The 26,296-nt window shown below is 41.4% G+C and overlaps 1 protein-coding gene across 1 annotated transcript in view; it reads right to left on the bottom strand.

The window, feature by feature from the left end:
* The window catches only part of LOC123745280 (cell adhesion molecule 2), a 262,007-nt gene that overhangs the window by 17,707 nt on the left and 218,004 nt on the right, over positions 1-26,296 (bottom strand). Inside the window, exon 4 of the mRNA XM_045725655.2 lies at positions 1,791-1,924. Coding sequence (XP_045581611.2) covers positions 1,791-1,924 — 134 coding nt within the window. The remainder of the gene's footprint in view (positions 1-1,790; positions 1,925-26,296) is intronic.

Raw genomic sequence — 26,296 nt, 5'->3', positions numbered from 1 at the left:
GTTGCCATGCCCTCCATTCGTTCTCCCCCCCCCCCCCCCTCATTCCCTCCCTCCGTCTCCCTCTCTCTCTCTCTCGTTCCCCTTCCCTCCCTCGACGGTCCGGCCAGAGGCTGGGCCGTGATGAAGCGCCTCCTGCGGCATATGACCAAATAATGGACACCGGCTATGGCTCAAGTTGGGGACGTCCCCCGGTCTTCATCGCCCTGGGTTACTGCCAGCCAGGGGAGTGAGCTCCAGGAATGGCCGAGGAAGGTGCCGGAGATTGTTCATGTCTGGGGATACGGGCCAGGAGTTTCGTGACTCGGAGGGGGTAAGATATTGATCAACCCCCTTTAACCCCCTACCACCATCCCCAGAGTACCCAGGAGAGATTTTGTTTTCTGGTGGTGTTATCGAGGTGTTTGGCTGTCAACTCAGATTGGTTTGGCTGTCAACTCAAACCATGCTGTTCGAGAATAGGCGTGGTAAAAAAATTATCTCTCATCATGACACCTCTTTATTTCATGATTAAATGAAAGCTAATTATTTATTCCCAATAAAATCACTTCTGATAATGCACGCCAGAGAATATCAAGAATATTTTTTTTGTGTTCATTTTCTCGAACACATTAGTCACTGCTTTGTGGCCAAACTCTGGACCTGCTCAATTTAATTTGTCTGTTTTGCAGGTATAGGGTTACATTCTCGAGCTATAGACTCTAATAGTCGTCTAACATAGCTGTGTGCAATGCTTGAAAGAAGTCCTTGTTTTATATGCAAATGACTGTTTCTATGTCCACACGCACACACACACACACACACACAGACACAGACACACGCGCGCGCGGGCGCGAGCGCATAGCATCATTAGGGGCTGAGTGGACAGCTCTCGAGAGTCGTAGTTCTAAGAGCCCAGGTTCGAATCCCCGCCGAGACAGAAACAAATGGGCAGAGTTTTTTCTTTGTGATGCCCCGGTTCACGTAGCAATAAATAGATACCTGAGGATGTGTGTGTGTGTGTATGTGTTAGGAAGAGAAATATACGTAGTAGACATAATACGGGAAAAAATAGATTGGTTAGAAAGGCGGAATCCAAGAGCTAATAGCTCGATTCTGCAGGCACAAATCGTAAATACACTGATGCATGCACAAACATCAATTGAATGACCATTACAGATTTAGGTGCTAATTGAGAATATGTGCAATTGTAAGTCTCCAAATCATCGTTCTATCGTACCAGAATTAACTGTACCAGAAACCATGCTGTTTTATTTTACATATTTATGCCGCTTCTCCAGTCAGACAACCAGTCGCTCGGTGCGTTTTTTTTTTTTTAAGTATTATTAACTGTCTTTGTAAACCAACAGCATTCCTCTTAAGCCCTCAAGATGATTCTGAAGTAGAGTAAAACTCAAGAGTGCCATCGATCAAAAAGTGACATTTAAGTGCTTACTGTACGTTCAAAGTGTGTCTCACTTGTTTATAGTGTGGCTCTGATATCAGCTGTACCTCTCTATAGCGTGACTTTCATTTCTGCTATGCCTGTCTGTATAGTGTACTGCTAAGGTCTACTGCATCTGTCTAAAGCGTGACAGTAATGTCTACCGCACCTGTCTATGCTGCATCTACAAGATGTAATCTACCTGTTATCAGATTAACATGTAGGCGTAAACGAACATGTTCATTGTATACTTTGCAAATGTCTCACTGCTATCAACAGCGTTACACCAAAGTGCATCTAACCTATTGACAATGTACCATCAAGGTGCAATGCCTTTGTATTTAATGGACTTCAGAGTGGATTACCGTACCTGTTTGTCGTTGATGTACCACATGAGAGAGGCGGCGGGCTTGGAGGGGGATGAGGTACAGTTGACTTGTACCACATCGTCTACGTGGTACTTGCTGTGAATCCCAGAGATGTGCGGGTCGCTCTCCGGTATATCTGAGGGGGAAACGAGTTAGGGAAGATCTGAGTTAAAACAACTGAGTTAAAACTGAGCCAGGTATGCAACAGGGGCGATGAGAGCCATTTAGCATATTATATATATAAGATATAACTTAGAATAGACGAGACATCAAAAAATTTAAAAAAATCATAAAACTTACACATCCCAAATATTCTGAAACATGGAATTTGCATAAGAAGAATAACCGAGATGAAAATCGAGTTCAAAGTAGCGAGTTAACTCAACCAAAATTAGGAATGAAGAGAAAGTAAGAACGTCCCTAAATATAAGGAGATTCCCACTGTTCACATTAGATACGGGTATTACAGCACATCGCACCACATGTTAAGAGGCATGCAACGAGAGTTAGGCAGAAGGGACAGAAGCTATATTTAATCAGCTTTAGATGATGGTCAGTTTGGAGCAGATAATCTGGATAACGTTTGGGTTCAATCTGATCTGATCCCAAGTGGATGAGAACGACGGGAATTATATCCCAAAAAACTTTCCAGAGGACTGACATAACAAAAATTATGATCATCTATCATCAATTAAGACGACAATTATCGTACATACAAATGACAAAAATTCGAATTTACATGAGATGAAGGTTTAAAGAAAGTTGTAGAGACATGGGATGTCTCAAAATGGAGAGGTTATAGTGATGGTGTAACATTATTAAGAGTATATCCATTATATTTGATAACATTCATTTTATTAGAGTATACCTGTCATATGAGAATACTTTACTTTTCATAAACGTATACCACTAATAAGAGTATATCTTTTATCAGCGTATACCGTTCATAAGAGTAAGCCTTTCATATGATAATATTTTGTCATAATGTATATCATTCATAATGTATATCTTTCATTAGTGTATACATTTCATAGGAGACTATTTGTCATAATGTGTATCATTAATAAAATATACCTTAAATAAGAGTAAACCTTCGACCAGAGTATAACTCGGATTCAGTACGTATTTCATCAGAGTATAAACTTAGGTCGACCTGGTATCCAGGTCGACCCGGTATCAGGATCGACCCGGTATCAAGGTCGACCTAGCATCACTACCCTAAAAAAATCCAAGAAAATGATGAGAAACAAATATTTTAAATGGGAACATGAATGACATCACAGTGAATGTCAACATAACCCCTTCTCTGTCTCACAGCCTCTGCGTGTGTCTATCTCTCTGTCTGTCTCTCTCGCTTTCTCTCTATGTTTCTGTGTCTCTGTCTTTCTGAGTCTTTTTTTTAACTCTTTTTAACCTTTTAACCTTACATTGTATGCACAAATATCTAACTTGGAATGTTTTTAAATATCAAATAAGGCAAAAACAAACACAAAAAGTAAAGGGGTGGTAGGATAAAAGGACACATGGAACCTGAACTGGAGAGGATCTAAAAATCCCCTCTAATGCCATGTTTGTGATTAGATTATATATATATATATATATATATATATATATATATATATATATATATATATATATATATATATATATATATATATATATAATATAACGTCAGGTGTTCTGGAATGATATTTCACTAGTTAAAAAACCCAGCTGAAATCTAAAAACAGGATTTAAACATTCACCGACATCTGTCCTGATATAAGTTTTCAGGAATATTTTTTGTGAGTGTGTGTATATATGTTTGTGCGCGTATGTGCACGTGCGTGTGTGTGATTGTGTGTATGTGTGTGTGTGTGTGTGTGTGTGTGTGTGCGTGTGTGTGTGCGTGTGTGTGTGTGTGTGTGTGTGTGTGTGTGTGTGTGTGTGTTTTGTGGCCCCAAACTTAAATCATTTGAAGAGCAATGCCAAATTTTATACATATGACGTAATCCGCTCGAGCATTACCTAGTACACAACGCGAGGTAAACTCCATCAAACCAACCCTGAATCATTCACGTGCCCACAAACCGCAGACATAATTTCCCATCATCATCCCTCGACCACCACAATTATCATAAAAGTCGTCAATGCATTAACAAAAATGCTTATATTGTAGAAAAGCCTATTTCCATTTTTGTAAATTATATATCCGGATAAAACCCCCGCTCTAATTAAACAAATCGTCACTGCTAAGTCGATAATAGTAGTTACATATACGGTACATACAGCATATATGTATATATATATATCATTTTGTACGTTTTACGGGCTATTCATGCCCGTGCCACTTCTTGGGTGGCTTAATCTTCATCAATCAATTATTCTGTACGTGGTAGAAGTGACCGGTGACCGCTGTAGCTGTACTATTGTGAGAAATGGGAGCAGTACATCAGTACATGAAGATAGAGCTGCACAAGTAATTATGATAAAAAGAGCGCCGAGCCTGTGTTGTTAAATATAAATTGCGAACTTAGTCGATCACGAAAAAGAGATTCACCAAATATTTCTATTATGAGGGATAATGTGGTAAGAGGGAAATTCGAACACAAAACTTCCGATGATCCTGAAAATCAGCACATTCCAATATATGCATATTAGTAAAAGCATTATAGCGTGGCATAAGTAGTTGGGGTTATCGTCGTAGTAGTATTAGTAATAGTAGTAGTAGCAGTTGTAGTAGCAGTAAACAAACATACCATTAGTATTTATTCCGTTGAATCGCAGGTTTGCAGTTCTTTTGACCATGTCGTGGTATAGTGGTGTAGGGTGTTTGCTTGAGAGCACCCAGAAGATAGGTTCGAATCCTCGTCATATTTCTCCTACTGATATTCTCATTGATACATCACGTTAATGGGATTGCTTTGTGCCACGGAAATATTGCTAGTATTTATTGAATAAACATACGCGCAAGAGTGAACTTAGTTCAGCGATTACATCCATATCAAACGCAGTTCCTGGACCAGCCTGGATTAAATGAATTTTAATTAACTCAAAGCGCACGCAACAGAGAGTTGGAGTGGACACGACTTAAATTGCTCAGCGACAGCCAATTTCCCCGTAACAGTAATTCCTTATTGGGGCCAAATTTCGATCTGTTGCTATCCTCGCTTTTCTTGTTTACTTCATGGTCTTGTCTGCAAGACTCACACCCGTGTATTCACTCTCTGTCTCAAATGATATATATTTTAATCTCTATCACTTTCAGTCTCTACGTCTTTTTCTCTCTTTCTCTGTATCTTTCCCTCTATCACTCTCAATCTCTCTCATTCTTCTGCTTCTTCAGCGGCGTTGTTAAGGAAACCGAATTCTCAAATAATTTTTATTATTATTAATTAATATATGCAATCAGTTCAGCACACATGACCAACATTTTATATATTTTGAACCAAAACTAAACTTAACATCCTCATCTTAAACATAGGGTGATAATTCCTCAGTGCTGGAATACCCGTAAAATTCTAATGCACATTTTAAAATGCAAATATGACAGAAAAAAAACGAGAGAATAGAGTAATTGCATTAAACCACCAGCGTTCGAATCATTGGGCTTAGGAGCTGACATTCAACCTGGAAAGACATATAAGTGAATACACGTAGGAAAGTACATGTCTCCCAGCTGTGGCCGGACATTAAACGCTGCCCGCTAGGATCCAACTCTCAGCTGCCTTTATTACTACGTCATTATCTCCACAGAGTGAAGTTTATATCAAGAGGCACTCGTATTCACTCCTCGCCCCTCGCTCCACTCTGCTCTCACAGGGGCTCGCTGAGAAGAGAAGCTCCCCTCTGGGAAGTATAAGGTCCCTCCTCGCTCACAGAGGCTCGCTGAGAGGAGAAGCTCCCCTTTGGGAAGTATAAGGTCCCCCCCTCGCTCATAGGTTCTCTAGGAGAGGAGACGCTCCCCTCTGGGAAGTATAAGGTCCCCTCCTCGCTCAGGTGCTCGTTGAAAGGAGAAGCTCCCCTCTGGGAAGTATAAGGTCCTCCCTCGCTCACAGGGTCTCTATGAGAGAAACTTTCCCCTGGGAAGTATAAGGTCCCTCCTCGCTCACAGGGGTTCGCTTAGAGGAGAAGCTCCCCTCTGGGAAGTATAAGGTCCCCCCCTCGCTCACAGGGGTTCGCTTAGAGGAGAAGCTCCCCTCTGGGAAGTATAAGGTCCCCATCCCAATAATCCAATAGCAGGACTGAGGAGAGTGTCACGTGGGGGATCTTCACACCTTCTTTATTAGGCCGCAAACGACAGTTTTATAGTGTGTGATTCTTGGTCTGTGTGTGTTTGTGTGTGTGTGTGTGTGTTTGTGTGTGTGTGTGTGTGTGTGTGTGTGTGTGTGTGTGTGTGTGTGTGTGTGTGTGTGTGTGTGTGTGTGTGTGTGTGTGTGTGTGTGTGTGTATTTACTATTTGTAATTACTATTCGTGTCTGCAAAATCGAGCTATTAGCTCTTGGACCTCGCCTTTCTAACCAATCTATTTTTCCTCTATTATATCACACACACACACACACACACACACACACACACACACACACACACACACACACAGGTTTGCCACCAGACTAGTACCCGAGCTGAGAGGTATGAGCTACGAGGAGAGACTACGGGAATTAAACCTTACTTCGCTGGAAGACAGAAGAGTTAGGGGGGACATGATCACCACATTCAAGATTCTGAAGGGGATTGATAGGGTAGATAAAGACAGTCTATTTAACACAAGGGGAACACGCACAAGGGGACACAGGTGGAAACTGAGTGCCCAAATGAGCCACAGAGATATTAGAAAGAACTTTTTTAGTGTCAGAGTGGTTGACAAATGGAATGCATTAGGGGGTGATGTGGTGGAGGCTGACTCCATACACAGTTTCAAGTGTAGATATGACAGAGCCCGATAGGCTCAGGAATCTGTACACCTGTTGATTGACGGTTGAGAGGCGGGACCAAAGAGCCAGAGCTCAACCCCCGCAAACACAACTAGGTGAGTACACACACACACACACACACACACACACACACACACACACACACACACACACACACACACACACACACACACACACACACACACGCACATCCCCAAGAAGTAGGCAGTAGCAGTTGTCTAATTACCAGGTACCTATTTACTTCTAGCATCAGGGTGAAAGAAACCCTGCCCATTTGTTTCAGCCTCCACCGGGAATCGAACCCGGTCCCTTAGGACTACGACCCCCCGAGCGCTGTCCACTCAGCTGCGAGGCCCCATAAGGGGCCTACCCTGTGTATTCACCTAGTTGTGCTTACGGGGGTTGAGCTCTGCTCTTTCGGCCCGCCTCTCAACTGCCAATCAACTGTTACTAACTACTGTTTATTTTTCACACACACACACACACACACACACACACACACACACACACACACACACACACACACACACACACACACACACACACACACACACACACACTCAGGTATCTATTTACTCCTAGGTAACAGGGGTATCAGGGTAAAATATATTTTGCCCATTTTTGTTTCTCACCGGCGCCTGGAATCGAACTCGGCCCACAGGATTACGTGTCCAGCGTGCTATCTACACAGCCACCGGCACCCTTACACACGCGCCGGTGCCCTTACACACGTGCCACACACACACACACACACACACACACACACACACACACACACACACACACACACACACACACACACACACACACACACGTCTTAGAGTATGCCGCGCCATCATGGAGCCCCCACCTGAAGAAACACATAAAGAAACTGGAGAAGGTTCAGAGGTTTGCGACGAGGCTTGTCCCAGAGTTACGAGGGATGGGATATGAAGAGCGGCTGAAGGAACTGAACCTAACGACACTAGAGAAAAGAAGGGAGAGAGGAGATATGATAGGGACATATAAAATACTCAGGGGAATTGACAAAGTGGAAATAGATGAAATGTTCACACGTAATAATAACAGAACGAGGGGACATGGGTGGAAACTGGAAACTCAGATGAGTCACAGAGATGTTAGGAAGATTTCTTTTAGCGTGAGAGTAGTAGAAAAATGGAATGCACTTGGGGAACTGGTTGTGGAAGCAAATACTATTCATACTTTTAAAACTAGGTATGATAGGGAAATGGGACAGGAGTCATTGCTGTAAACAACCGATAGCTAGAAAGGCGGGATCCAAGAGTCAATGCTCGATCCTGCAAGCACATATAGGTGAGTACATATAGGTGAGTACACATACGCTGTGCGTGTGTATGTGTCTTTGTACATGTACGTATATGTATGTGTGTGTATGTGTATGTTTGTGTTTATGTATGTATGTACGTTTGTATGTATGTATGTATGTATGTATGTATGTATGTATGTATGTATGTATGTATGTATGTATGTATGTATGTATGTATGTGTGTATGTATATATATGTCTCCTTAATTACACGCTAAAAATAACTCTCGAGCGCGACGTCCCATGGTGGTGCCATTATCTACGTTATCAGTAATGGCACGCAGCTAGCAGCATTAACGACGGGGGTGCCGTTATTAATTGAAATACATTTTTGTCACGGCTGTTATTACTGTGGCAACAGAGCGAGAATGCACCGCCTGTTGCCATTATCGCCTGTTCTCGCTACTCGCGCTCTCGTTACTGATACTACCACAGATTTACCGTTTGGTGCTCTTGACATTACTACAATTTGTAATAATAATAATAGTAATAATGTTGACCAATCCACCACACAAGAAAATGAAGGGACGACGACGTTTCGGTCCGTCCTGGACCATTTTCAAGTCACAATCGACTTGAGAATGGTCCAGGACGGACCGAAACGTCGTCGTCCCTTCATTTTCTAGTGTGTGGATTGGTCAACATACTTCAGCCACGATATTGTGACTCCTCGCCCGCAATAATAATAAGAGAAAAAAATATACATAAAAAGACACATGCAGGAGACAGTAAGCCACATGCTTGTATCGCGGAGGTTATCAGATACTGGAGAGAGAGAATAATCAGAACGTGACTTCATAAATAACGAGAAAGATGGATGTTTATCTTTGTGTTCCAGCGAAGTCTTGATTGAAAGACTTCGATTGGAATGTTACCTCGATGTTCGCCTTTTTTTTGGCTGTTGGGTTCCATTTTAAGAACAAAACAGCCTCTTATTTCTCCTTTTAAAATGCTTTATTGGGAAATTTGTATCCTTGACCTCCACCGTTTCAAGCGTCCAAGTTGCTGAGCATCCATTGAAGTCAAATTATATTTTATTACAGCATGGATATGATATATTGTTAGTTTTGTATCGTGTCTCAGCTAGTTATATAGTTCGCTTCAAATTCTTCAATTGCTCATTAGAGGATTGTAGATTACTTTCACAACTATCTATTTGCATCTATCATAGTTCCCCCATGATATAATCTGTGCTCTCCATTATGTCTGCCACTGTGGTTTCTCCTGCATAATTTATCAGTTTAGACCTATCACTGTTTCCCTTTTTTCCAGACTAATTGGTAATCTCGGGGAAGTATAATAGAGGCTGGGTTTCGGGAAATACCCTCAGAGGGTGTTTTCTGGAAACTACAACCGGTTTTCCAGAAAAAGCCAAAGAACCCGTCGTAGACCTGGTTCACACTCGACATTTTTGGATTCTAGAAAGCCGGTCGTAGGGCGGCTGAGTCATGTTCTCTTGGTCACACTAGTGACTCTGTGAGTGTACTGTAGGCTTGGGGCATATGAGTGGAGGGAAGAGTGTTGTGAGGGTAGGTGGATTGAGGGTCTGTGATTATAGGGTGGGCGGGGTGCAACTTGGGAGGGGAATTCGTTGTTGTAGGGTAGTGAGGACTGAAGGGAGGAGTAAGGAAAGTAGAGGAAAGAGAGTGGAGGTCGTCTGTGATTAGAGCAGTGTAGTGTTCTAGAAGGGACGGGGCTGTTGTGATGTTGCTCAGGGATGGCAGCGGAGACTCAAAATGAAATGGAATATCAAGGATGAGGGAGAGAGGAGCCCGTCTGTTGACACTTGTTGGGAAAGGGGTGGCAGAGGGGACGACAAGTGGAAGGGGGGAATGGCAGGTGGGCATTTTAGGGCGAAGGATCAAAGGCATCTAGGGATGGGAGTGGTAACAAAAAGAAAAAGAAAAACAGGATGCTGTAGGGATGTGATGGTAGGTGAGAAGGGTTCAGAGCTTCTCAATAATGTGTTACAACTCGCTAATAAATATTCATTTCTTTATAAGTATAAAGTGTTCGTAAACAGTTTAGTCAATACAGACTTTCAGCGCCGTGGAGAGGGGAAACCTGCTGCCTGGGTAACAGCTTCTCCACCGAATCAACCTACCCTGGCTTTGTGCCCTGGTGATACCATTCCTACCACTCCAGGCCGACACCAGAGCGCAACTCCATAGTCTCCAGAGACTGATGGATGCCTACTACTACTAATTTCCTGGGCTCCGCAGTTTAGTCATCTGTGGCTTATTAACGTTGTTTCCGACGCTCTCCCTCATGGGCACCCACACTTGAAAATATACACGGTGTAAGCCTCAGTTACCTCGCCTTCCACCTTATTTCACACACTCTCTATTCTTATTCTGAAAAATTGTCTTCTCTGTTTATTTGACCATTCCTTCCGTCTGTCCGGGTCATCTTATAGTCTCTTGCTGTCCTCCTCTGTCTTAATACTTCTCTTAATTTTAACATCCAGATAAATATTAGCGGAACGAATGGTACAAATAATAGTGGCAGTAGTAGTAGTAATGGTTGTAGATGAATTAAATATATTAATAGTACTGCCAGCACAAGAATGACTTGGTAAATAATCCCTATCTAAATACCGTCAGAATAGTTAAAGCCTTTCGTTGTTCTACACTAGATCAAAATCCATCAAACAACTGAGCATCCATTGACGAGCCTTATGCAGCTTACCTGCCATCATGGCGGCTTATAGTCTGTATTAACTAAACTGTTTACGAACTGCGAAGCACTACGAGGTATAGCTCTTGACCCCACGATGACCAATATTATAGACAACCTCGTAGCTCATAAACTACTTAGTTTAAAACTTGCCGATGCACCGTGATCGAGGCGGGAGAAGCGCATCTCGTGAGCACGCGAAAACTCGCTGAATTTTTTACCTTACAGCTAAAATTAGTTTGATTTTTTCATAGAGAAGCGCATCACCAAAAACGAGAGGTTTCGTGTGTTCCGGTATAGTGGTTCATACAACACGAAGGTTCTCTAATCCTAGCTGGTTGGGAACCAAGGTTAGTGCATTAAGATGAGAGCGTTTTGAGTTAATGTTGTGAGGTAATATTAAAAAGCACGTGCATGCCGTTCTGTGTTTTGGGATATAGTGATAATCATAATGTATATATATATATATATATATATATATATATATATATATATATATATATATATATACATATATATATATATATATATATATATATATATATATATATATATATATATATATATATATATATATATATATATAATGTCGTACCTAGTAGCCAGAACGCACTTCTCAGCCTACTATGCAAGGCCCGATTTGCTTAATAAGCCAAGTTTTCATGAATTAATTGTTTTTCGACTACCTAACCTAACCTAACCTAACTTTCTCGGCTACCAAACCTAACCTAACCTATAAAGATAGGTTAGGTTAGGTTAGGTAGGGTTGGTTAGGTTCGGTCATATATCAACGTTAATTTTAACTCCAATAAAAAAAAATTGACCTCATACATAATGAAATGGGTAGCTTTATGATTTCATAAGAAAAAAATTAGAGAAAATATATTAATTCAGGAAAACGTGGCTTATTAGGCAAATCGGGCCTTGCATAGTAGGCTGAGAAGTGCGTTCTGGCTACTAGGTACGACATATATATATATATATATATATATATATATATATATATATATATATATATATATATATATATATATATATATATATATATAAAGGTCGACACATGGAGTTCTTAATGATATATATATATACATACATATATGATGTAAATGTGATTCACCTTCTTAGCAAGTAAATCATACAGAGACAGAAAAAAGTATGAAAAATTTAAATTAAATGCTTCGGAAAATGAGATATGTTAATGTGTCTCAAATTAATTACGTTCTTCAAACAGTTCAAACTAGAGAGTAAAAAGAAAAAAAAATATATATATATATATGTATATATATTGCACAATTCAAAAGAATATTTAACTAGCTGTCAGCTTATCCTTATTTCAACTATAATAATTAATATTACTTTCGCGACACGACGTATTTTCCCCGTTAAAAAAAAAGAGAAACGCCTTGTGCCGTAATTAAATAATTTTCTTCCCGACGCTGTAATGAAGGCATCGTGACAAAGGCACTAACTACGCCCTATCAATCTAGTTGTGAGCAATCTACGAGCTTACGGCAGATAAATATGCCGTAAGGACGACACTGCTTGACATACGCCCGTGTTAATGACCCATAAATTCATTAGAGGACAATTTAGTGCTCCTGCAAGATACCGCCTACCGAGCCTAGCTCAAGGAAGCCATCTTCTCCTCCGCCTTCTCCTCCAGATGATTGCACTCAAAATGAAGAGTTTTAGATTTAAATTGTTAAATTTAACAATCAATTTAGATTTAAATTGCTAAATCAGTAGGAGTCATAATGCGGATTTGAACCTATGCGCTGGGAGAACTCAGAGAATAGATTCACTTACCCTAGAGGTATGCGAACCATTCGCATATAGGGTATATATCCCTAGCATACTCCTAGAAGATTCATCCGAGTTTCAGGTTGCAATGCTTTTTGACTATTTCTTGGTGTAGTGGTCTGGAGTTTGTTTAGGAGTACCCAATGCTTTGGTTCGAATCCTCCTCATTGATGATATTGATTTTCTCATTGATACATCACGTTAATGTGATTTTTTTGTGTGTAAATGCTCCATTCTCCCGCATATTTTTCCGCGAAGTATATACTTATCCTTCTCACTTTTATTTCCCGTAAAGAATCCCTCACTCCCTCCCGTCCCCTCCCGACCGTCCAAGTGGTTGGACATCATTCCTTTCCCTCCGTCCCATCCCAAATCCTTATCCTTTCCTACCCTTCCAAGTGCTATATTGTCGTAGTGGCATGGCGCTTTCCCCTGATAGTTCCCTCTCCCCTCCCCCCTTTATATAACTCTGAAGTTTATCCCAGTCTATCTATTTCCTGTTCTCATCTTTCAGCTGCGGTTACTTTCTTTCAGCTTTCCTTCAGAAATTCTAAACTTTCTTTCAAGATCCACTTACTGTTCTATAAACTTTTTTTTGTTTATCTGGTTTTTCGTTTTATATTTTCTTTCCATTGTTTCATTTTTTTTTACCTCTTGTTTCTTGTTTCTATTTTTCCTCTACATCAAATATCTTGAAATTTTTAATTTACACTTTGAAGTTTTCACTTTCTTTGCTAATATGTATAATTTTATTCTAGTTTAAATTACGTTACCTTTGGCGTTCTCTCATTTGGCGTTCTCTCATTTGGCGTTCTCTCATTTGGCGTTCTCTCATTTGGCGTTCTCTCATTTGACGTTCTCTCACTCCTCTTTCTCTGAATTAACTTTTAATTTTTTCTTCCTCTTATTGAACTTTCTTTCATCATTCTCTGATACATTTAACATTCTCACACCTCTTCCTTGCCTCATTAAGCACCTCTCACCTTTATTTCTCTCAGCTAACTTTCTCTCACTTTTCCCACTCCTTCAAGATCACAGTGGGAACGTCTTTATTAGCAGCTTAGACACTTGCAACGCCCTCGGGACGGCGTCGGGGATTTGGTCGTCGCCGCCAATATATACCGGAGAGTGTTCTCAGCCTCCGGGGGAAAGCCCATGGTCTGCTCAGTAATTAATTCAGTACGAGCTATCGGCTTTAAGGTCGGTAATAAGCGTGCCGTTTTTTAATCACCTGGATATTTTGTTTTTAGTATTTGGGAAATGAATCGGTATTTTTGGTGGTGTAGCTCCAGCAGCATTCAGATAGGGAGAAAGGTTGCATGGCAGAGAGGGATAGGAGACGGAGAGAGAGGGAGAAGAGAAAGAGGTATAGAGAGAGAGAGAGAGAGAGAGAGAGAGAGAAGAGAAAGAGGGATAAAGAGAGAGAGAGAAGAAAAAGAGAAAGACAGATAGAGAGAGATACATACAGTGAAAATGTGTGTCTACTCTGAATTAAAAATGACGATAGCTCGTACATTTGCAAAGTTTGTTTGTACCTTATTTATATATGAATACTTACATTGATGTATTCTTCTAAATGTGCTTGAAGGATCGAGCGTCAACTCCCAAGTCTCATTTTTTTCTATATTTAAAATTGTATTTTGAATCATTTTTATGACTTCTTCATATGACCCATGCGATTTGTATTCAACTCATACATGAAATAGACGCATTATTTACGACTGAAGCTCCCATCTTTGTTTTGCTATTTTTCACTTAGACATTTCTTCTTGGTTCTCTTAGATAAATCTCTTTAAAATCTTGTATGTCGTTATCATATCTCACCCTGTTCTTTCTCTCCAGAATGGTGAGGTTCAATTGTGTGCCTGTGTGTTTTTTTACGTATATTTGTTGGTGCATTTTTACTCACCTAAGAAATTCGAGTCGAATTTCAATTTCTGGGACTTGACTTCTCCATTACCATATGATACAGTGGTTTCGTTCCTAAATATCGTACCGAAGGTTTATCACAAAAACCAGTGCAGTCTCAGCGTGATTAGAAAATAGCTCTGGTAAGCTCTTACGTTTGTCTCGTAATATTTACATATTCCCCAACACTAGAATATACTTCCGCTCACAGTAGCGGTCGGTCGCTGCTGTCTCAGCTGTGTGGAGGGAGGAGATGTGTGCCTCGGCTTCCCCTCACTCACCTCAGCAGTGAAAACACAGTTACCTGTACATTCCATGGTAGTTAGTTCCTCGAAGAGTTGCTTACTTGTAATGTGAATTCTATTCTGGGAGCAATGAACGTTCAGCCTACTTGGTCTGGACGATACGAATATCAACGCTATTCGTATCGGCCTCTTGTCGATACGGATATCTACGCTAACGAACAACTGCTGAAACAAACTTTGTTTAGGACAAACGGTAGAGTTTCACATAACAAACTGGGTATGATCATTTGTCTCGAAACTCACAAACGTGGCTGATTTCTCCTGTCGAGGATACTGAATACCAGTTTTGCCGAACAACTGCCGCAGCAAACATTGATTTACACACAGGGTAGAAGGTTAGGTTAAGTTAGGTTAGGTTAGGTTAGGCAGGGCTCTTACCATCAATGTACCACCAGATAGTACTTACATGGCTTGTTTCCTGGCATGAAAAATGCCGAATGTATAAACCAACGTGACAGCTCAAGGCATTAGATATCTATCTACTGATTTTAGAAGCGATAAGAAAATGGGTCGTCGACAGTGTTTCACTTACAGACCCCCGGATACAAAAGCAGTAACTTTCTGTCGGACTTTCATGCAAGTCTTGCCCACAACTCTTGCCCGGTCCAGGGCTGCTGTAGAGTGACGGGTCGTCTCGTACTCTTGCTTCAGAGTGCTAGAGGACAGTACTTCTCTGAACCTGGGTCGGTCTAGCTTACACAACTTCAAAGAGTCAATCATGCAGGCGACGTTCTACGGATCAATCACAGGTGCCGTCTCCCTGACGGCATAGGTCACCTCCCACTGACCATACAAGGTCATGTGTCCTTTTAAGCGTCTTCGTAGGGCATGACCTCAGAGGAGGTCTCCACTGACGTCCACAGGGACGTTAGAAAGATTTTTTTCTGTGTCAGTGTAGTTAGCAAACTGAATGCATTAGGATGTGAAGTGGTGGAGGCAGAATATATAAACACAATTTCAAATGAATATATCATGAACCTGTAAACTAGTTACTTGAGAGTTGAGAGGCGGGACCAAAGAGCCGAAGCTCAACGCATGCACAACGGAGTGAGTATTAAGTGACCCCCCCCCCCACACACACACACACTGAAACACTGTTTACAAACCAAGGGAAGCCATGCGTGAGAAGGGGACAAGATATCACGTGTATAAATATGTATGACCCACGATACAGCCATTGCAAGCCTGCTGCGTGGGGGAGTGGGGGGTGTGGGTGTTCAGAATTAACCTGAAGTGAACACTGCGAGATTCGAGGGTGTTCAAAGTTAACCTGAAATGAACACTGCGAGATACGAGGGTGTTCAGAATTAACCTGAAATGAACACTGCGAGATTCGAGGGTGTTCAAAGTTAACCTGAAATGAATACTGCGAGATTCGAGGGTGTTCAAAGTTAACCTGAAATGAATACTGCGAGATACGAGGGTGTTCAAAGTTAACCTGAAATGAACACTGCGAGATTCGAGGGTGTTCAAAGTTAACCTGAAATGAATACTGCGAGATTCGAGGGTGTTCAAAGTTAACCTGAAATGAATACTGTGAGATACGAGGGTGTTCAAAGTTAACCTGAAATGAACACTGCGAGATACGAGGGTGTTCAGAATTAGCCTGAAGTGAACACCGCGACACACGAGAGTATTCAAAATTAACCTGAAGTGAACAATTGCCAGACACAAGAGTGTTCAAGAGTTAACCTGAATACGTGAACACTATCAGACGCTTGATGTTCATCATTAAGCTATATTAACTCACGACGTAATTTAGAAACTTAAACAGATTTGGCATAACGAGTGTTATTTGCAAAATCGAGTTTGCCAAGTATGATTTAATAACGCAATTACCGGATGTTTATGAATAGCGGCAATGCTGCTAATTTCTGTGCCTTCGCTTCTCTATGCACCTGCAAATGTTTATACATTTAGATTTTTCTATCCAAAACAAATAAATTACGTAAACAGAAATGTTATTTGCAATCTAAAACACAGTGCAGCTCAACCAAAATAATCATACAGAATAAATATTCCCTTCCTGACCCTTCTGTAAAAAAAAAATGATGATGATTTTTATGTAAAATTTGCAATAATATGTAAAACAAGCCATTCAACTCGGCACAAGGGATCGGCCGTCGAGCAGTGAGAGAGAGAGGAGGGGGAAGGAGGGTGGAGAAAGTCCCTCTATTACAGTGTCTTCTGCTCTCTTTATCAGTCAGTAGATATGTCTGTCTTGAGGGAAAGCTGGGAAAGGACGAATGGGGGGAGGACGAATGGAGCCATGAGATATAGATAGCTAGATAGATGCAGATAGTCAGAGATAGAAAGTGGAGACAACAAATAGACTTGGCACTGCCGGGTACCCCTCTAAAACATATATATATATATATATATATATATATATATATATATATATATATATATATATATATATATATATATATATATATATATATATATATATATATATATATATATATATATATATCTATATATATATATATCTATATATATCTATATATATATATCTATATATATATATCTATATATATATATCTATATATATATATATATATATATATATATATATATATATATATATATATATATATATATATATATTGGTGTATACTGGCAGCAGGTTTTCATTTAGTCATGTTGCACTGACTATAACTGCATATTCCGTGTTCATTATTTTCTTGTTTGGGACTTCTATCCCTTTGACTTGTGCTCTTGCATCTTGGTTTATTTGGAAGATTTTTCTTCCAATTAAATGTGATTTTTAGAGGCACTTGATTGAAGAGGACAGGTCAACCGCCTCGTGAGCTTGATTGACGTCATACCTATGTACTCAGATTGAAGGATATGTCCTTCATAATACATGTTTATATGACGAAGATTACATGCTTGTAATGATCTGTCAGAAGATGTTTGAAGGCGTTAATAGTAAGCTGCTCCTCACCCATCTTGGGCTGCTCGTAGTCATCTATTCATCTATCGTAGGCTGCTAATAGAAACCTCATTGAGGCTACTCATAGGAAAACCTGTCACACTTGGGCTGGACGGTAGAGCGACGGTCTCGTTTCATGCTGGTCGGCGTTCAGTCCCCGACCGTCCAAGTGGTTGGGTACCATTCCTTTCCTCCGTCCCATCCGAAATCCTTATCCTGACTCTTCCTCCGTGCTATATAGAGGTAATGGCTTAGTGGTTTCTCCGGATAATTCCATTCCCCCCCTTTCCTTCTCTCCCATTTCTCACAATATAACATTTTCCAAAAGTCGCACAGCTGTTAAGTGCACAGAACTTCGTCGTTACATTTATATCTATTAAACTTTGCGTTAAGTTAATTATTCAGGCCAAGAACCTGAAGCTATGCATGGTCTAACTTAGCGAGTGTACGAGCGCTTATCTTGCTTAATTAGATTACTGAATTATTAGAGTGGGATATTAGCTTATCAGCCAACACGCTAATACACGCTAATTTAAACTACCAGAAACGCTCCGCGTATTAGCAGCTTCAAGCAACTGTAGCTAACTCTAATACTTTGTACATGTTAATTAAATATTTTCTGTGTACTCAACGAAATAGGTATAGAAACCTGACTTACTTTCTTCTTAAATATGTAATTAATATGTGAATAACTAATAGGCAACATAAGTATGTTATGACGATTTCCATCATGAAAAACCTATTTTCTCATCTATCTCTCCTTTTCTCTATTCTGCTATTCAACCATTCAACTCTTCGCCTTGCCTTTATGTACTTGAAGAGACGACGTCATAGAGCTGACATTCATCATGTTCTTAGGAGAGCGTTGAGAAATTAAACCCTTAAATGTTGCACAGAATCTCGCTCGGTTAGATCATTTGGGTATACTGAATCACACGAATCCAATGGGCAGATCTAAAAATCATGTGACTTTATATCGTCTACTGAGTTTTTAATTTTGCGAGTGAAACACGCGGTTCTGTTTTGATTCTCAGTTTATCTGCCCAAGATTAAAGGGCTAAATAACTCTAGTTACTCAATGTTTAGTAACCTCAGAGAAGGTTAAACGTCTCAGTTGCGTATCTGTTAGGTACTTCAGAGTTCCTTTCATATTGTGACCGATGAAAGTCTGGTCCGCAGCGTGACGGGTTCGTGCTTTTGTGGTTGAAGTTCGAGGCTCCGATGATCCCACTGAATACAAAAAAATATAAAAATTGTTCGGGTGACGGACTCCACGTCTTTATTACACTGTCTTCATCACCGTAACCACCGTCGCTACAAACACTCTTTGATCATGTAACCATTTAAAATACACACGATCATCCTCGTCACTGTTACCATATTCACTACATGATGTCTTTATCACTGCAACAATTTTCACTACTCAGACTACTAACTTTCACTATTAAGACTTTCAGACTCTCACTACTAAGTGACCCAGCTACAAGCATCATCATTATTACCACTCTTCACCACCTTACCTGTCCCTCACCACCTTCCTTAACCTTCACTATATTCCCTTTTCTTAATCACCTTTCATACCATTCACCACCGTCACTATTATTCACTAAATTCCTTAACCTTAACCACCTTCTCTTCTCTATCCGCTGAGGATGGATTTTGTATTATATAGGAAGATTGGAAATTAGCGTGATTTGTCAATTCCTGCAAAAGGAGGTGGGGGACGGGGGAGGGGGGGGGGGGAGGGGGAAGATGTCATGGGGCTCGACCCCGACCCGCCTACGATTATTCCCAAACAGACATTGGCCTCCTAACCAGCCTCAAACAACCAAGCAAACATACAGATGCCCATTACACACAGAAATCACAATAGTGTGATGCATCAAATGAACAAATCCACAAGGGCCGTGACGAGGGTTCGAACCTATGCCCGAGAGGATCCCAGACGCTGCCTTAATCGACTCAGCTACGAAATGGTAATAGAATTGCAACCGGGAAATCATCTTGACCTACCACGGATCCTACAGTCTCTCCGAGACAGACCAGGTTTTTATACAATTCCCCCCCATGCACCCGAGCTCTGTCAATTAAGCGCCTGATATGCATGCCTGATGCAGTCTAGGAGAGACTGCAGGATCCGTGGTAGGTCAAGATGATTTCCCGGTTGCAATTATTTTACTATGTCGTAGCTCAGTCGATTAAGGCAGCGTCTAGGATCCTCTCGGACGTAGGTTCGAACCCTCGTCACGTCTCTTGTGGATTTTTATGCAGATGCCATATATATATATATATATATATATATATATATATATATATATATATATATATATATATATATATATATATATGTCGTACCTAATAGCCAGAACGCACTTCTCAGCCTACTATTCAAGGCCCGATTTGCCTAATAAGCCAAGTTTTCATGAATTAATGTTTTTTCGTCTACCTAACCTACCTAACCTAACCTAGCTTTTTTTGGCTACCTAACCTAACCTTACCTATAAATATAGGTTAGGTTAGGTTAGGTAGGGTTGGTTAGGTTCGGTCATATATCTACGTTAATTTTAACTCCAATAAAAAAAAATTGACCTCATACATAGAGAAAAGGGTTGCTTTATCATTTCATAAGAAAAAAATTATAGTAAATATATTAATTCAGGAAAACTTGGCTTATTAGGCAAATCGGGCCTTGAATAGTAGGCTGAGAAGTGAGTTCTGGCTACTAGGTACGACATATATATATATATATATATATATATATGGCCGGTTTCAATTGTATATATATATATGTCGTACCTAGTAGCCAGAACTCACTTCTCAGCCTACTAGGCAAGGCCCGATTTGCCTAATAAGCCAAGTTTTCATGAATTAATGTTTTTTCGTCTACCTAACCTACCTAACCTAACCTAACCTAGCTTTTTTTGGCTACCTAACCTAACCTTACCTATATATATAGGTTAGGTTAGGTTAGGTAGGGTTGGCTAGGTTCGGTCATATATCTACGTTAATTTTAACTCCAATAAAAAAAAATTGACCTCATACATAGTGAAAAGGGTAGCTTTATCATTTCATAAGAAAAAAATTATAGTAAATAAATTAATTCAGGAAAACTTGGCTTATTAGGCAAATCGGGCCTTGAATAGTAGGCTGAGAAGTGAGTTCTGGCTACTAGGTACGACATATATATATATATATATGAAAAGTCAAAGGAAATAAAATCAGCAAACTGGCAATTTAATAAAATCAGATCATCCATCGTTAAAAATTTTGATGTAGTTGAGTAATTAAACCAGATTATTCTCTCGATCATGATAACATGCTGTTTCCCTCCCGCACGAAAACTAATTTAATTGTAGATATCCAGCTATGCACTATACATCGCATCGTGGGCGGTGCGATGTGTAATTATGGGGGACCCATAGTCTCGGAGAAGATGAGAAGTCATTCAGAAAGTCATTCTTCTGCCCCTTAAGAGACTTTGCAATCTCTTCCTGAATATCCGTCAAATTTTTTCTTCTGATACCCCTAGTTTTAATTTTTGTATTCATAATGATGAATTGTATTTATTTTATGACATTGTCGTACATCTTGCAGAATACATACAAGCATGGCAATCACTGTTTACAAATCTCAAACAGTCAGAAGAGGCTGAATGCGTGCCATCGATTCAGCAGGCAATTGTCCTTCGAATTATGACACTGAGGAGCTGGAATAGAAAAACTTACCGCTTAGTTACCCCAGGCGCCTAAGGGGTCTCTGGTCCTATTTTCAGGAACCTGTAGCAATGTCATCAGCCCCTGTTACTTACAGGTGTTCTGGGTGTCTCTTAAAGGTGGCAGGCCCACCACCTTCAGATTCATTGTACGGTAGATATGTATCAACCAGTGAAGACGCACGGGTGGGTCCCACACGACCAGTCTTCCAAGGTTGCCGGGTAATTCCATCTTGGTGACTGTGACTGTTGTTAGGTCTGCAGATTTAGGATTCCCTTCTCTGCGGGACACTTTACTACAGCCAAGCTTCTCTTGGTGATGTGACTGACTACTTCATGTCTAGCAACATTTCTCTCTGACTTATGACAGACGAGACCATATTGCTATATTGCTCTGCCGATGTAAATCTACAGATGCACCTATGTTTGATGTACACAGAAGAGGCCAGGCGAAGAGCAGCAACACCATTACTTAAGGCTCGACGGTCCAGGTGGGTGCCAAGGAGAAGCTAGGTATGGCTAATTGGAAGTCCCCAGCATGAAGGACTTGCACGTCAAGGAGGGGAGTTTTGTCTTTCCCAGACGTTTCCTCCAACATTATTGAGACAATGCTACCCCCCCCCTATAGAGCTATACCAATTGGTCTGTTTGCAATCGTTTTGGAGATGCTGGGTGGAGTGAATTAGAGCCTACAAGCTTGCCCCTTAAGAGAATTTGGAACCATGAAGTCACGTAGATTCTCGGAGTGATCTCTGTCATTAATTCACTACCAGCACTAACTGGTCGAGAATAGGAATGCAGGAAATTCTATCTGTGATGCCGTACAGGTTCCTGAAAATAGGACCAGAGACCCCTATAGCTGTACCACCGAATCTAACTGGGAGCGTTGCTTGGTCCCATTGGTCATCTTCAAAGCTGAGGCTCAACATTTGAATGGATATTGCTTTGAGAAGTTAGTCATACTTTCATAACTTTGGCCTATCAGACTAGCAAAGGCTGGGAATGTCAGGCACCTTGTGAGGAGGTACAGAGCTTCGAGGGCTTTTGAAGTACTTAGTCTTTCTTCTATCCTCCTCAGGTCATTCAGTTTCTCTTCGAAGATTACATCAATGCATTTGAACCCAAAAGTGCTATTTATAGCACGCATATATGTTGATGTGTGTGTGTGTGTGTGTGTGTGTGTGTGTGTGTGTGTGTGTGTGTGTGTGTGTGTGTGTGTGTGTGTGTGTGTGTGTGTGTGTGTGTGCGCGCGCGCACGCACGTGTACCTGTGTGTACGTGTATGTGTGAGTGTGTACTCACCTATTTGTACTCACCTATTTGTGCTTCCGGGGGTTCAGCTTTGGCTCTTTGGTCCCGCCTCTCGACAGTCAATCAGCAGGTGTACAGGTTCCTGAGCCTATTGGGCTCTATCATATTTACACTTGAAACTGTGTATGGAGTCTGCCTCCACCACATCACTGCCTAAGGAAGACACACACTTCCTGTACTCACCTAGTTGTACTCACATAGTTGTGTTTGCGGGGGTTGAGCTCTGGCTCTTTGGTCCCGCCTCTCAACCGTCAATCAACTGATGTACAGATTCCTGAGCCTACTGGGCTCTGTCATATCTACATTTGAAACTGTGTATGGAGTCAGCCTCCACCACATGACTTCCTAGTGCATTCCATTTACTAATTACTCTGACACTGAAAAGGTTCTTTCTAATATCTCTGTGGCTCATTTGGGTACTCAGCTTCCACCTGTGTCCCCTTGTGCGTGTGCCACCCGTGTTAAATAATCCATCCTTGTCCACCCTGTCAATTCCCCCGAGAATTTTGTATGTGGTGATCATGTCTCCCCTGGCTCTTCACGTAGTCTGTCCTCATAACTGTGTGTGTGTGTGTGTGTGTGTGTGTGTGTACTCACCTAGTTGTACTCACCTAGTTGTGTTTGCGGGGGTTGAGCTCTGGCTCTTTGGTCCCGCCTCTCAACCGTCAATCAACAGGTGTACAGATTCCTGAGCCTATCGGGCTCTGTCATATCTACACTTGAAACTGTGTATGGAGTCAGCCTCCACCACATCACCCCCTAATGCATTCCATTTGTCAACCACTCTGACACTAAAAAAGTTCTTTCTAATATCTCTGTGGCTCATTTGGGCACTCAGTTTCCACCTGTGTCCCCTTGTGCGTGTTCCCCTTGTGTTAAATAGACTGTCTTTATCTACCCTATCAATCCCCTTCAGAATCTTGAATGTGGTGATCATGTCCCCCCTAACTCTTCTGTCTTCCAGCGAAGTGAGGTTTAATTCCCGTAGTCTCTCCTCGTAGCTCATACCTCTCAGCTCGGGTACTAGTCTGGTGGCAAACCTTTGAACCTTTTCCAGTTTAGTCTTATCCTTGACTAGATATGGACTCCATGCTGGGGCTGCATACTCCAGGATTGGCCTGACATATGTGGTATACAAAGTTCTGAATGATTCTTTACACAAGTTTCTGAATGCCGTTCGTATGTTGGCCAGCCTGGCATATGCCGCTGATGTTATCCGCTTGATATGTGCTGCAGGAGACAGGTCTGGCGTGATATCAACCCCCAAGTCTTTTTCCTTCTCTGACTCCTGAAGAATTTCCTCTCCCAGATGATACCTTGTATCTGGCCTCCTGCTCCCTACACCTATCTTCATTACATTACATTTGGTTGAGTTAAACTCTAACAACCATTTGTTCGACCATTCCTTCAGCTTGTCTAGGTCTTCTTGAAGCCTCAAACAGTCCTCTTCTGTTTTAATCCTTCTCATAATTTTAGCATCGTCCGCAAACATTGAGAGAAATGAATCGATACCCTCCGGGAGATCATTTACATATATCAGAAACAAGATAGGACCGAGTACAGAGCCCTGTGGGACTCCACTGGTGACTTCACGCCAATCGGAGGTCTCACCCCTCACCGTAACTCTCTGCTTCCTATTGCTTAGATACTCCCTTATCCACTGGAGCACCTTACCAGCTACACCTGCCTGTCTCTCCAGCTTATGTACCAGCCTCTTATGCGGTACTGTGTCAAAGGCTTTCCGACAATCCAAGAAAATGCAGTCCGCCCAGCCCTCTCTTTCTTGCTTAATCTGTGTCACCTGATCGTAGAATTCTATCAAGCCTGTAAGGCAAGATTTACCCTCCCTGAATCCATGTTGGCGATTTGTCACGAAGTCCCTTCTCTCCAGATGTGTTACCAGGTTTTTTCTCACGATCTTCTCCATCACCTTGCATGGTATACAAGTCAAGGACACTGGCCTGTAGTTCAGTGCCTCTTGTCTGTCGCCCTTTTTGTATATTGGGACCACATTCGCCGTCTTCCATATTTCTGGTAGGTCTCCCGTCTCTAGTGATTTACTATACACTATGGAGAGTGGCAAGCAAAGTGCCTCTGCACACTCTTTCAGTACCCATGGTGAGATCCCATCTGGACCAACCGCCTTTCTAACATCCAGATCCAGCAGGTGTCTCTTGACCTCCTCTCTCGTAATTTCGAACTCCTCCAAGGCTGCCTGGTTTACCTCCCTTTCTCCTAGCACAGTGACCTCACCCTGTTCTATTGTGAAGACCTCCTGGAACCTCTTGTTGAGTTCCTCACACACCTCTCTGTCATTCTCTGTATACCTGTCCTCGCCTGTTCTAAGTTTCAATACCTGTTCTTTCACTGTTGTTTTCCTTCTGATGTGACTGTGGAGTAGCTTTGGTTCGGTCTTGGCTTTGTTTGCTATATCATTTTCAAAAATTTTCTCTGCTTCTCTTCTCACCCTGACGTACTCATTCCTGGTTCTCTGGTATCTCTCCCTGCTTTCTGGTGTTCTGTTATTCCGGAAGTTCCTCCACGCCTTCTTGTTCAGTTTCTTCGCTTCCATACATGCCCTATTATACCATGGATTCTTTTGTTGTTTCTCGGATTTTTCCCTTTGGGCCGGGATGAACCTGTTTACTGCCTCCTGACACTTTTGGGTAACATAGTCCATCATACCCTGTACAGACTTGTCTCTGAGGTCTGTGTCCCAAGGTATTTCACTTAGGAAACTTCTCATCTGTTCATAATTCCCCTTTCGGTATGCCAGCCTTTTGATTCCTAGTTCTTTTTGGGGGGAGATAAGTCCTAGCTCTACCAGGTACTCAAAGTTCAATATACTGTGGTCACTCATTCCCAAGGGCGCTTCCATCTTAACTTCCCTTATATCCCATTCATTTAGGGTAAATATCAAATCAAGCATTGCTGGTTCATCTTCTCCTCTCATTCTTGTTGGCTCTTTGGTATGCTGGCTTAGAAAGTTTCTTGTTGCCACGTCCAGCAGCTTAGCTCTCCATGTTTCTGGTCCTCCATGCGGGTCTCTGTTCTTCCAATCTATCTTCCCATGGTTGAAGTCTCCCATAATTAGTAGTCCAGATCCATTCCTGCTAGCAACAGAAGCTGCTCTTTCTATTATGTTAATGGTGGCCATGTTGTTTCTATCATATTCCTGTCTAGGTCTTCTGTCATTTGGTGGTGGATTATATATGACTGCGACTATAATTTTTTTCCCTCCATTTGTTACAGTACCTGCTATGTAGTCACTGAAACCTTCACAGCCCTGAATATCCATCTCCTCAAAATCCCAGCCTTTTCTTACCAGCAGAGCTACACCACCCCCACCTCTTCCTTCCCTCTCTTTCCGCATAACATAATAGTCCTGTGGAAACACTGCATTTGTTATTGTTTTCGTGATCTTTGTTTCTGTGAGGGCTATTATGTCTGGGTTTTCCTCTAGTACCAGTTCTCCAAGCTCATTTGCTTTATTTGTAATTCCATCTATGTTAGTGTACATCGCTTTGAGGCTCACTTTCTTCTGTCCCTTCTCAAATCGCCTCCTTGGTGAGTGTTCTGCTGGTGGGGGAGGCTGTTCTATGGGTGTGAGGACCTGTGAG

This window comes from Procambarus clarkii, chromosome 44 (assembly GCF_040958095.1).
Source record: "Procambarus clarkii isolate CNS0578487 chromosome 44, FALCON_Pclarkii_2.0, whole genome shotgun sequence".
In the NCBI taxonomy this organism is placed as follows: Eukaryota; Metazoa; Arthropoda; class Malacostraca; order Decapoda; family Cambaridae; genus Procambarus; species Procambarus clarkii.
Note: the sequence above shows the minus strand (reverse complement) of the source record. Positions and strands in the feature narration are given on the sequence as shown.